The 14,505-nt window shown below is 36.9% G+C and overlaps 1 protein-coding gene across 9 annotated transcripts in view; it reads left to right on the top strand.

The window, feature by feature from the left end:
* The window catches only part of LOC112562349, a 54,821-nt gene extending 40,316 nt beyond the window's left edge, over positions 1-14,505 (top strand). For 8 of the 9 annotated variants that reach the window (XM_025235577.1, XM_025235573.1, XM_025235571.1 and 5 more), the window contains 4 exons: positions 2,941-3,147; positions 3,655-3,781; positions 5,567-5,672; positions 6,534-14,505. In XM_025235577.1, the coding sequence (XP_025091362.1) occupies positions 2,941-3,147; positions 3,655-3,781; positions 5,567-5,672; positions 6,534-8,732 (2,639 nt within the window). In that variant the 3' untranslated portion in view covers positions 8,733-14,505. The remainder of the gene's footprint in view (positions 1-2,940; positions 3,148-3,654; positions 3,782-5,566; positions 5,673-6,533) is intronic. The other variant, XM_025235572.1, reaches the window with a different exon arrangement.

Below are 14,505 nucleotides of genomic sequence, written 5' to 3'. Positions count from 1 at the left end.
TTTGTTTTCCAATGGTTTAGAGAAGTTTTTGGAACTTGCGAAATGAGAAATAAATCCTGGGTCTTAAGACCGGATAAGTCTTTGCAAATTCAGAAGCGGCGTCGGATAAAATGTAATAATTGCGGCATTAGAGAGCGAGCGGACTGTACGGCTCATTACAGGCCGACTCAAGGGGGATTATCATGGCAATTTGAAATAAGGGAGATAACCGCTTCATGATCCAATCCTATTAACCGCCAAAGAGTTTCTCTGTCAATCAGTGTTTTCTGCGGATGTTTTTCCTCCCCTGTTTTCTTCCCAGTCTCTTTTTATGACTTTTCTCTACGTCTCCACCCATCTTAGGTCTGATGCAGACTTAATACAATTCAGAACAGTTGTGAGCTGTGTACAGTTCTGTATCATTCATTTAGTACTGATTTTGCTTTCTTTCCAAACCCTTCAGTACCTCATTCTTTTTCTGTCTCACTCTGTGTGTGTGTGTTGGGAAAGGAATGTCAGTGAAAGAGAGTTTAAAAAAAAAAGAAAGTTAATTATGATCTTGGAACTGCAGGTAGGAAAGAAACTACAGGAAGTGTGACTGTATTCGAGGACATGAAAAATACCAAAATAATTTTTTTTTCCAAAAAACTTTGTTATTTTGTTTTGTGGTAAATCTGTAGGACTGCATGTTGTGCAATCATCACCTCTTAAAACGTATTTCCACATCGATAAACTGCCACTGAGTATCCCATCTATCAACACCAGTGCCAAGTACTGTGCTTCAGAAATATTAGTCTTGCACACTTCGTGTGCCTGCATACTAGACACTGTCCTGTCAGCTAGCAGAGAAAGAGAGAAAAAGAGAAAAAAAAAGTGTCATATCAGTGTGAGTCTTTCAGGAGCTTGCTCTGGAGACAGGAGAGACAGGGAGGGTATTGAAAATCCCCTTCCCCCCTGCAGAGCCTCTTACCACCCCCTGACTTTTGCTGGCTGTTCCCTCCACCCACTCCCTCCCTGTCAGTAAGACGCGTGCAGGTGAAATGAGCTTAGGGGATGAGCTGGTCCCTAATCCTAAACTGCCCTGGCAACAGGGCCTTTTAATCGCATCTGGCTCTCCCAGCTGCCATATATTTATAAACTGGAAACGGCTTACAAGTCACCCTTTCTTTCCCAACTGTGCCTTTAGTTATTATCCGACAATGCCCTTATCGGCCTAAATGTTCTTATACTAGTGTGAACTGGCATCTCTCTCTTTCTCACTGTCTGGTCTGTCCCCCCCCCCTCTCTCTTTCTCACTCACATATATACATGCTGGTATGTTTGTCTGTTTTCACTGACAGTAAAAGATGGAAAAAAGTCTTGAAGCAAACACAAGTTGTACTTCTGCATTATTCAGGCAGACAAGCAGGGATTTGAAAGTCGTTCAAATTCCATCCTTTTTTTAATTCTTTTTTCTCCTCCTCCCACCAGCCACCACTATTCTTGAAGTCTTAACTTTTTTTTTTGTTTAAACCAAAGAACTGCAGGAGCTGTTTGTGGGCTTAACTAGGTTGGCATTGCCAGGATAAGTACTATCAGCTAAAAACAAATGATGAAAAATGGCATGCTATTGTGATTCTTAAAAGTAAGTTCGTCCTCTTGGGTTTTTGTTTTTATTTGGGTCTTTTTTTCCTTTTTATTTTCTTAATGCTTCTTTCTTTGTATAGTTTTCTCTTTTTTTTCACCCATCTTTGACCCATCATTTTATTTTTTCCATTTTCTTGCACATTTTCCTCCCCAAATTGATTGTAATCTTGTAAAAAAAAATTGCACATCACATGTTTTAAAAAGTGCTTTCTTATGGCTTAAAACATCATTAGCCTACCATTTCATCAGAGACTAACTTCACAAACTTTTTTGCACCTTAAGCTTTTACTGTTGACATATAAGTATACTGTGGATGGAGGTGGCATAAATAAAGTATCTCTTTGGCATATAGATATTTCAGAATGCTAATGTGTCGCAGCTTCTGCTCATCCATACTTATAATGCTGCCATATCTAACTTAAATTTATTTAGAAACCTCCCTGTTCTTACTGTACAGAAATGATTCTATCAAATATTTGTGTGATGTAGAGACATAAATTTTATATACAGCTTAACATCTGTATTTGGTCATCAGCAAAATACAAATTAAATAAGTTTTTCATAGTCCACTGCAGTTAGTAAGAACACACTGTACAATATAGAAATAAACAAATTAAAGAATGCACATAAGAAAATAATAATAATAATAAATGAAGCCCTTTTGAAAGTGATGATGTACATCAGGTAGTTCACCTGCCTCCAGCATTCTTGCTAATGCACAGAGCTGTTTATTCACATAATTTATTTATTTTTCTATATGTTTATTGGATATAAGGCGAAATGTAGATGTGTGTGTGCGCACGTGTACTTTTTTTTTTTTTTTTTGACGTACAAATGTCATGACCTTCAATACCTCCAATTTGAACCAGACTGTGCCTTTAACAGTAGCATGGAGAGCTATTATATATCAGACTGCAGACACATTAGCAAATGGAAGTTGTCGCTTTGGCAAACAAGGTCCTCAGTACATTTGCTAGAACAAAGAGACATTATATTGATTGATTTTAACAGTTTCTCGTGTCAGTTTTTAACTCTGTAAACAAATAAAGCTTAGCATTTTAATACATCTGTTTCAGCTGTGATTCAATAAGCCATTAATACTGATTTTTGATTAAAGAAGACTGGAAAATACATACTGACTCCTTTGTAAACAGTACTGCAGTTTCCCCTCCATGTCATAGATACCTCAAAGTGGGAAAAGTTCCAGAATGTCAGAACTGTCTTTAAGCCAAACTTCATATAGGTTAATGACTCACTTGTTTAAATGGTAATGTATGTTTTTCAATGATGCCATATGGTCTGTAAGCTTACTCTTTACTGTGTTTTTAATTTCAGGTAATAGGTCACTTCCTATTCACTGCATAATAGAACAAATGAATGGAGCCGTCAACTTTGAAAATGCTTCTAGCTCCCCTTGTGATGTCTGTGCTGTTGAGTTGGACAGCTACGCAATCCTGCCAGCGACCACACCCCTGCGTGACCTCGTGCGGACAGCCCTTGTCAAGCTTGGCTACACAGCAGTGGACGCAATGAATGCTAAAGGTGCAATGCTTATCTCTTTTGAGAGCAAAATTACACTTGCAGTTCTGCAGTGATGATAATCTTTTGCGTATGTGAGATTATTTTTACATAAAGTAATAAATTAGGAAAGGCATCAAAAGTCCTAGAATTTTATGTGCATTTTCTGAAGTATAAAATAAAATTAACATGAAGGTGAAAAGAACTCTATTTTTTTGTTTTGTTCTGTTTTTCATTTGTCTCCTCATGCAGGTAGGTTAGTAATCATATACACAGAAGCATGCATACCTATATGTTCATGCCACACTTATGCTAACGTATATAATTGCACGGGAGTGAATGTATGTGTTAAGAAGAAGTACTGAAATTTACTTAATGTACACATAAATTAAAAAAAATTTCTTATATTCTTAAGTAAGGAACAAATAATTGTAATTAAGAGTAGTTTAAGCAGATAGAATTGGATATCAGCAGAATTCTGAGAAAAAGTTTCTTTATAATGCCCTACATGTTTCCCATTTCTCTTGCTAGGTGCAATACAGCTAAAAAACTGGAAGCCACTAGCGTTTGACATCATTACAGATAACAAATTATCAACAGTTGATGACATCCTTGGTGAATTGACCAACTCTGCAACACTTCGAATCCGACTGTCAAGGTAGGGATTTTGTGCTGCCTGAGCTTCTGTTTACTGCACACAGTGTTCTTGCTTTTTTGACTATTAATATTATTATTATTCATTTCATTTTTGTTCAGCATGGTTCAGGGGGCGGGGTAGGTCTTCAGTGACCATGTTCGATTGAAAACTTCTGTTCAGTTGTTTAACTGAAATAATCTGTGTACTTGTTGGCCATAAAATATAAAATAGTAAGTTTTGGTATTTTATTGAAATATTCATCAATCATACATTGGTCTTACATTCTTAGTGGAACTTTTAAGTCTTTTAGTTTGTGGCATTTTCACTTGCATATCCATATCTGCCTGCATGGTCATTCATTTTTATTTTTTGTCTTTTCTTGAATGTTTACCATAGTGAACATTTTCTGTAAAAGGCTAGAGACTGGTTTACTTCAACAGGTGCTAACATGAAACAAATGTTGAGGAATGAGTCATACACAAATCTCATTCCAACACGTTTAGATTTGCACATCTGCAGTAACACATGCTTGCATGTGTTCATGCATGTGCATGCACTCAGCCAACTCCACCCTGTCCTGACATGTCAATGTAGAATGCTTGTGTTGTCAGCCTCTTTCTGTGCATGGTGATGTTTACAGGCTTTTATCTCAAGAACAGAAGTCCTGGGGTGGGGACAGAGAGTCAAGATTCACCCAGATTTCAGGAATGCACATGGATTTTAATTTTTTTTTTAATTTAAATGTGACAGAATGTAAAAGATTGCAAATTCAGCATATTTCAAACCTCCTTAGAGAACTTTTTCCACATTTCCTTTATCAACGAATTCATTTTCTGCATGCACGCATGTTTGCTACATGCTTTGACCCAGTCTGTTACATTGCCATCATTAGCCACTTTTGCTGTTCTATATTCTAAACCTGTTCCCCTGGTTATCTGCTCTGTTTGAAATTCTATACTCTCACAGGGCTAAATGAACTAAGTTTCTTTGGACGTGTTTATATTTGCTTATTTGTACAGAACACAATATTTTAAGAATTTTGTTTTGCTGTGTTTGAAACATCCTCCTTGAAGACGCTGTAAAGTGTTATTATGCAGAGAAATCAGCTTTGTAAGCATATGGGAGTTAAAAGAAATGCTGTTGAAGAGTTTGAAGATGTAGGTTTCTTTGCTTTGCATATTTACAATTTAATAAAATTTGACTTGCATCTTGGAGGTAAAACACATGACTAAATGTGATCTACACAATTCAAACACATTTCATCTGAACACATTTTAAGATTTTGAGCAAGTAGAATACTTAGACATGATGATGATAATGTCCTCAAGAGCCATGCAGTTTGAAAGTGAATCAACAATTCAGCACTGTTGGGATTAAACAAGCAAATAAAAGCATTTAACATAACATGTCATTCTTTATACATGTATTTTCAGTTAAGTTAAGAGTGGACCATAAGGGCCCTTGTTATGATTATTCAGAATGTACAGGTTACCGTGGTTCACCTAACATGGCCTAAGGAATACATGGAATGTCCCCTGTCTGAAATATGGTTCAAAAATGAAATAAAAAGATCTTCCATGTAAAATTAAAAATAAAATCTTGACTATAAAGCTGCAGACTTTCTTCCCTTTCCAGATGACTACAGACTGGAATGTTGTGTACAGTCTCTGGAAGTCAGTCTCTTTTTAAATCCCACATGTGCTACATAGCCCAGAATGTACGTTATGAACTTTTTACCGTCGGGGAATAGGTCCGAGCGGTTGGTCGTGGTGAACGACTCGTGATGTAGTCTTTTGCTCGTTGCAGTCAGCCCAAGCTGAGCTCGGCAGAGGAGATGAAAGAAAAGTTGTTGCAGTTGCTTCTGACACAGTCGCACTCACTACTTATTGAGTCAGGGTGTCCCATTGAGAAGGTCAGTATAAACAGAAGGTTGGTCTTATTGGAATTTTAAATAATGGACTTCATTGTTTTAATAAGTGAAATGTGTGCTTAACTGTCTTTATACACACTTATGTATGTATGGACCCATTCCCAACACATGCATTTGCTGAGGAGAAGCAGAATTATTTCTTGTCCTAATCATAAACTTAAGAGATTAATAGAGACAGCCTCTTATGCATGAAACCCAAAAGTGAAAGTAATAGGTACTTAAATGTTTGCTTATATGTAACTTTTAAACTTAGATGCCAGTTACCAACTTTCTGCAGACTTAGCAGACCAAGTGACGTATCTTGGGAAAGCAGCATCCTCTGCTAACAGTGCTGCTGATGTATATATCCTTAAATATAGTATTTACACTTCCTTGATTTTGCTCTGAGAATGAAGATAAATGAAGTACATTATTGCCCCACTCAGTATTATTTGTGCGACATAAACAGAATCGCTTTAACAGTATATTAGCTGATATCTTGCTCAAAGTTCTTTCACTTATAAAATATAAATAAATGGGAAATGAATTAATGCCAAGTTGTTTTTTTATGATCACCATCCCTCTTCCTCACCAGAGACCTGAAACTTACAAAATGACTTAAATGTATATGTGCAAAATTTATCAGCTGTTACTTTGAATGTCATTGCAGTATGCATACTCCATCCTTGCTTGAAAGTTTCTTAATTATCTCTTACAATTGTTCGTTCATTTTCTTAGAGTTGTTGAAGGTCAAATGTGCTATAAAAACCCAGTTTAGATGTATATTTTCTTGTGCTTTTCCTTTACAACAAAGAGGAAGTATTGCTGACATTGTCAATTAGTCACTTGTTCTTTTCATTTCAGAAGCTCTTGATGTCAATCTCAAAAGGAGAAGCTTCAGCTAATGTTTCAGAAGACTTGAGAGCAGCATTTGACTCGTGGTACAACAGTCAGATAAAAAAGAATAAGAAATCTACTGGTGGCAACCCTGCCTCTCTTCATAATTCACCAGAGGAAGTCAAAAACAGCAACAGAATGGATAAGACTTCATCCACAAAAATTGACGATGATGCTCAGTCTCTATCCCCAGTCATGGATTCGAAACCTACCACTCAGGTTACAAGCTCTTCGTCGTTGCCTTCTCCAACATCATCATCTTCTAACCCATTTTCACTCCAGTTGTCAGCAAATAGCTCTGGGCAGTCTGTACAACAACAGCAGCAGCAGCAGCAGCCTGTTTCCCAGCCTCATCTGCAGGGTGGCTCTATTCTGACTCCAAATAAAACACGAATACGCACATCATTTGACCCTGAACATGAAATACCTCGTTTGCAGAAGTGGTTTCATGACAATCAGCATCCCACCAGAGAACAGATGGTACGCTACATGAATGAACTGAACAGCCTGGAATCACGCAAGGGTCGAAGACCTCTTGACCTCACAAACATCATTTACTGGTTTAAAAATGCACGGGCTGCACAGCGACGTGCCAACAAGGTCTTAGATGATTCTTTTGAAAATGAGGAAGGTACGGAAATTAACAATTCTTCCATGACAACTGGCAGTTCTCAGCCAGAATCTCCAGCAGTCCCATATCTGCCCAACAAAAATGCTGTCTATGTCATCCCTTTTCCGTATCATTCCCCCCATACACCTCACACACACCATTTACTGGGCAACTCTGCTGACTCACTGCCAGAATCCTATGATGAGCCTTGTGATTTGTCTTTGAAGAAGCCAAAAAAGGACCCATCCCCTCACAGTCAGATAGACTCTAGATCTGTAGCAAGTAGGAACAAAGATGGAGGACTATCAGAGAATTGTGGTGAAAATGACCCAAACACCAGAAGTGGTTCTGTGACACCAAGTTCAAAGATCCTTGCCAGAAGAAGCGTTTACATGTCAAAACTTAATGGCCTGGAAGAGGACTTGGATGTCAAGAATCTCTCACCGTGTAATGGCATGACTGTTTTTCCAGAGAACCTGTCATCCAAAAAGATGGGCAGTCAGACATCCAAGGAATCAAGGACCAATGGCCATCATGACGACAGGAAGCTCCTTCAAAAGCACTATGCTGATGTGAAAGACAACCCAGACAGAAATGACAAGAATCACCTCCCTGATATCGTGAAAGAAGAGCAGATGTCTGATGACGGTGATGATGATTCGGTGAACACAGATGACAGTATGGGGAGCCGTCTGCGGATCCAAGATGATGACGATGATGTTGACTATGTTCGTGGCAGAGGAGACTTTCCAGTGGACATCGGTGTTGCAGGGTTAGGCTCATCTGCTGTGTCCTCCACTGCCAACATGGCAGCTCTCTCGCTTGCACAGATGTCTCAGCCTCTGCATATCCCCCAGCTGCCCCATCAGCTTGCCATGTACTACCAGATGGCCCCCCGCTTTTACCCCCCTCCACCATCCCACCACAGCCAGCCTTCTGTCGCAGCAACAGCTGCAATGGTGGCTGCACTGAACAGTTCTGCTCGTCTGCCTGGTGTTGGTCCTAATAATGCTGCTATATCTAACAGCACTAATGGAGGGCATCACACTAACCCTAACCACAGCATTCCTATTCAGCCAGCTCCTCATCCTCCCATATCAGCACCACATCCTCACAGCAGATCATCGGAACCACGAAAACGGCGCACGCGTGTTTTTATTGACCCCTTGACAGAAATCCCCAAACTTGAGAAATGGTTCATGGAAGACACGCATCCCTCAGCTTACATGATTGACAAATACACTGAAGCTTTGAATGCTGCAGAATATCGCCAGAAATTCCCAAAACTTGAACCCAAAAATGTACAGCTTTGGTTCAAAAACCATCGTGCAAAAGTTAAACGGATGCGCGTAGGTCTTGGCCTAGAGGACTCCTACTGTGACAGTCCTCCCTCTCATGGCATGCAGAATTCCCCAGTCACTGCGGAAGTGAAGGACGATGATGATGACTCTGCCTCTGAGCACTTGCAAAGAGTGAAATCAGAGAACAAATCACCAGGAAATGTGATGGACAATAGCAATGAGGATGAGGACATGTTGGAGGAAGACGCACAGTAAATGGTATTTGCGGGACAGTCACTTTGCTTTTGGCTGCTTTTTCATGGAAACATCACTGTGTATATAAGAGTAAAGCTATTTTCAGTTAAATAGACTACGTTGCATTGTTCATTGTAAGGGCTGAAGACTTCTATCATATACTAGCTGCTAATTTGAAAAGATTATCATTGAGGTAAACATTAATTTTGCACTAGCATTTTCTGTTTTACAATATCTGCACAAAAATAGTCATATTGTGACGGCGCAATTCAGTCGTATCAAGGATTCTCAATGATTATCTATGTCATTAATGCCCAGCACAAACAGGAAGAAACTTTTATGAATGAAACTGTGGAAATATCTAGTCATATTTTTCAGGGAGATGTGATAGTGAAGATCATTTTGTCATAGGCAGAGATAAGACACATGCATATATATTTTTCTTACTGAGGGGTTTTTGGGGGTTTGTTTTACATTTTTGTGGGGATTTTGTGATTTGTTGTAAAGCATAATTGATTAGTATCAACAATTTGAAACATTGATACCATGCATTGTGATGGAAGTAAAAGTTCTTTGTTGTCTTGATGGGGTTTTTTAAGGAGTATGTAAGGGATTTTTCTGTCCACAAAATTGTGGTGTTGAATCCAATATAAATCATATGTTGCTCTTTTTTTCAAAATTTACAAGTTTTGGAGTCCAGACCAGTTCTTTTTTCAAAATGTAGGAATCCAGCAATATTTTTTTTCACAGGACAATCACCATAATTTCGCTGGTGATTTGAAAATTTGTTGAGGGTGCATGCATGTGGAGGATTTTGCTTTATTTTCATATGCATTGTCTTGACTATTGTGCAATTTAAGGTATAACAGGGCAACACAAATTGTAATTAATGGCAACCACATTTATTTTGCATAAGATTTCTGCATTTTAATTTGCTTACTTTAAATTGTCAGTTTTCTTGCTACTGGAAAGAGAAGTCATGTGATTCTTCTTATAAACATCCCATTTTGGAGTTGATTTCAGGCCTTAGCCGTATGTGGGTACAACGCCTAACCGTTGGTGTTTCTGTTAGTATTATGATAACTGTTTTGTTTCTAGCAGAAATGAGATATTTTGAACAAATCATCGTTCAAAGAACATCCATTTCTGTATGTCGGCTATCATATCAGTTTCAGATTCAAAATACTCTTGTATCTCGTCTCTAGAAGTAGACATGTGTTTTGCAATTCATCCACTTGCAAAGTATTGATGCTGGAAGCAGTTTTATGGAATACAAACATTGCAAGGGCTGTAACTGTATCCATAGATCCATGTTACTTGTGATTCACTGACATGAATGTTTATCTTTTGCGGATTAATGTTCAGTGGTGCAGGATTTGAGCATATTTGAGAAGTATGGCATTCTTCCTTTTCTGCAGCTGTTTCCATTACTTCCACATACTCAGCACAAAAGAGATGTGCATGCATGGATGCCCTTTGTGTGTGTGTGTGTTTGTTCACATGTTTGCATGTGAGGAGGCCAAACCTGCATGCCTGCTGGCAGGTAGTCAAGTTTGTATGGAGAAGAGAGGGAAATAAACAGGCCTTCTGTGTTTGAAATATAAGCATAAGTAGCTGAAATTGTGAGTTATTATGAGCATGAGTGGCTGTGAGTAGTTGTGAGCATAAGTTGTGAGTGCAAGCGGCTGTGAGTAGTTGTGAGTGTGAGTGGACATGAGTAGTTGTGAGTGTGAGTATAGATGTGTCGTGAGGAAGAAAAAAATTATTGTTATTCTTACATTTTCATTTTTATCTTTTTATTTATTTTGGGGGGAAGAATAGGGTGGTAGATTTGCTTCATGCTCTTGTGTTTTATTCAGAACACATTTATATTCATTTCGACATGGCTGACCTCCACTTCAGAAGCTCACATGCATGCATACCAACATGCGCACACACACACATATATGCACATGCAGGTACAAACAGAGAAAAATTCATCTAAATTCTACACCTGATTAATGAAATGTCAAAAAATATGTATTTTAGCAGGCATTAACTTGACTAAAACACAATTATAAGCAGATAGCATAATCATTACAACTGAATATCTCTGACACTTGGCATCTTTTTGCATCATCATCTTGAGCAGTCTGAGAAGATTTCTCTTTTTAATTCCTCAAGGAGAAAGTTTTTCATTTACATAATGCTTGCAAATTTGCATAATTTATTATCCTGGCAGTATGTATAGATGGTAGTACATAAGAATCATAATTATTTTCCTAACAATAATTTTTTATAAACCAAGAGCATATACAATTAAAACCAAATTCAAAACAATGAAGTGTTGATTTTCATGTAACAGATCTGTTCACTTTTACCCGATTCCGGTAATTATTTATTAGTTACTCTGAAATATTTCTTTTGAAATATTATCAGTGAACATATCTTGTCTAGCAATTATTCATGTTTTGTCATAAAATATAGTTAGTAGTTGTAGCAGTAATGTATGGAATTGATGTAATAGGTATGAGAAGAGATGTGAAAAGTATATGTTTTGGAATCAGTTTTTCTGGTGTAAGTGGAGGATTCCTGTCTGTTACAAAAGGTTCTGTCTGTAGCTTTTGACTGATTCAGATATGTGTAGAAGGATACAGTAATTATGGGTGTGTTTCTGTGTTGCATACAGGCTGGAATTTGAAAACTAATTGCAGCTATCAAAGATTCATGAACATGTTTTGTCACATAAGTGTAACTTTATTAACTGAGCTTCTTGCACTGTTTGTTAGCATATTGTGGTGGCAATATTGAGAAACTGCATTCTGATACGAGATTTTTTTAAATATGTTTTACCAAGTGGAGGGGCATGTATAAAAGATTGAAGTTGTGTGTGTGTAAGAGAGAGATTTCTCACTTTGCTGATGGGGAGCATATGAATGAGAAATAGGATGCTTTGGCAATTGAGAAATGAGTGTATTTGACATTCTTTTATTCAAACTGGAATACAAGGTAAAATTCCACAATAATACATCAAAGCCCATTTAAAATTATACCATCACTGACACTTGCAGCTAAATGTCATACTTGCCAGTTTTTTTGATCTGCCAAAATAATTATACTCGCTGTAGTAGAAACAGTTTATAAATATTAGTCAAATGTGCAAAACCCTCTTTACTCTTGGGTTCATATTGAATCTTTTTTATTGTTACTGTGCAGCTGCAATATCTGATAATATTTACCAAGTCACCACTACTGTGTAAATACTCAAAAGTTAATTCTGTGACTGTTATGTATGTCATTTAGTTTAGATTACGATGACATGTTAGCTTAGATGATGATAATCAAAATATTCTTTGTTTTCTCCTATTTCTCCCCATCTCAATTCCTCCCCATTTTCCTCATCTTACATGACAAAAATTTTGTTTCTGAATTTTGCAGAAAGATTTTTTTTAACATACACTTTTTCTTTTCTTTTGTCTTTTATCAGCATTGCTGCTGTAACGTTGCTTTGCACAATCTTGCTATTACTACAACCACCAAAATGTGATGAAAAGTTTTTGAATAAGGATGTTTAATAATTTTGTATTTTTGAACTTGGTGACTGAATATTTGCACACCGCCATACTGTTACCAGTCAGCTGGCTTATGTCTCTCATTCCTGTTGTCTCTTTAAGGCTGGCTGTCTCAAATGATGACTCCAGTCTGTTTTTCAAGATGCATCTTTTCTAAGGACAAATATTTTTTTGCATAGCATTAATCACACAGTCCTGTTAAGCTTTCTCTTTTGTTTCTAAGACTGTCCATGAAACCATTTAGCTTATGCTTATATAAAAATTGTTTGATAATATGATCTCGCTATATGGGCTTTACAGAATTAACCACTTACTTTAGAAACCAGAAACCATTGCTTCCTAAACACAGGCACACTTTTACCATTTCTTGGTGCCTGATACTTCTTAATAATCTTGATATTTTGAGTAGGTTTACTTGAGTGAAACACACAGAGCTCTCTACTCTTCCCCACCCCACTTCTTCTCTCTGTGTTAATCACCACTGATTGCCATGTCATAAAGCTAAAATCTGACACAAAAAAGCTCAGATATCATATTATTTCTTTGATGTGAGGATTAAATCAAAAGAATTGTCATTTCTTGTAGTGCTGATGTTCACTGAAGCACATGGGTATGCTCTGAGGTGTGAAGGGGTTAATAACAGATTAGAACATAATTCTTTATACAAAATAAACTCTACAAAGAAGCTACTTATAAGTTGTATGATGTATGAATGGAATAGCATAAGCATTAAAAAGCAGACTATTTGTGTTTGATCTTTAAAACTCTATGTCCTTGTTCTTGAAAAGGACTAGAGTGCTGTAAACTTTCATGTGGAGCAGAGATTTGAGCTGGAGGCAACCCCTTCCGCATAAGTTTTTCCATGAGTCATGTGTCATTTGTGTCATGCAGCTTTGGTGTTTTTGTTTGTTTGTTTGTTTTTGCAATGGTTTTACTGTGAGTTAAATCCAGGAAATGTATCCTAATTAAGGGCATTCATAAATCCTTTCATTTTTGTTTTCTTGGCTTTTCAATGTTAAGGTGCAACTTTCAATCATAATACCATATACATGGGCCCCATTTTTGTGATCAAGGCAAATGTTTGTAGTTTTCTGGGTTTCTTTTAAACAAAGACCATACACAAAAGTATGTACCTGTTGTCTTAATGAATGAACATACAAGATAATTGGAATTACTATAGCTTATTCGTTTTAGCCACATGCATGTTCACATGATTTGTAGTTTATTTGAATGTTACATTTGCTTTCTTTGTTGAAAATATTTTATGGTGATTTTTCATGAGAATGAAAATCAAATTAAAAGCACAGATTAAACAGCACATGACACAAATATTATTTTAAGCCTATAAACGTTTAACTTCATAATTAAAGACAACTTTTGACATAATTTTTTGAAACCACATGCTAATGCTATTGTCAATTTCCAATAAAATGAATAATAAATCATTATAAGCCAACAAATATGACATAAAAAAAGTATTGTGAAAGAGCTAATATTTCAATATCTTGGATTCAGAATTTGCATTGAGTTTTAGGAGTACACTAAGGATTTAATGACTTTTAAGTTCAGTAAACATGTTTCCATTGCCCTAGTACAATCCATTAAATAAGACAGCTCTTTTCTATATGAAAGTTGTGGGACTCTACAATCAGCACATGGAAATGTGTATATAAAAAAAAACAAGTCATTCAAAAATTTCTTTAATAATTTTGTAAACACAATTTACTTGCAAAAAGATATCTTTGAATATCTGTGCTGCAGCTAGATAAATAATAGGAAAATTAAGGACTTTAATTAGGTTCTTATTTATATTTTCATAGGCTCTGTTCCCTTTTCTTTCATTGATGTGAATTATGCATGTGCAGGCACACAAACTGTACTGAATTTTAATATGTTTATTGGGGACACTGCAGAACTTGTAATTAAACAGCATATATCCATGATCCTAATTCATAATTTGTGTCATTACTCACCAATCCAGCACCCTGCCTGCTCAACTGGTGTCAGCTTGTGAACTGTGCTGTTACAATATTCTGGGGAAAAACAGCCGTAGTTTTGTGAACATGTATGTATGAACTTGGGTAAATGCATTTATATGAGAGTATTAAAATGTTCACCTTTTTTTGTACTGTCAATGGTACCTCAGATTTCGGGAGCTATCGTGTCTCCTTCCAACCCCAGAGTTTCCTTTCCTCACATAGCCCTAGGTTTAAGTAATATGCAATAAATATACAGGAGTACTT

This window comes from Pomacea canaliculata, linkage group LG4 (assembly GCF_003073045.1).
Source record: "Pomacea canaliculata isolate SZHN2017 linkage group LG4, ASM307304v1, whole genome shotgun sequence".
NCBI classification, from domain to species: Eukaryota; Metazoa; Mollusca; class Gastropoda; order Architaenioglossa; family Ampullariidae; genus Pomacea; species Pomacea canaliculata.
This window is presented reverse-complemented; position numbering and strand designations above follow the sequence as displayed.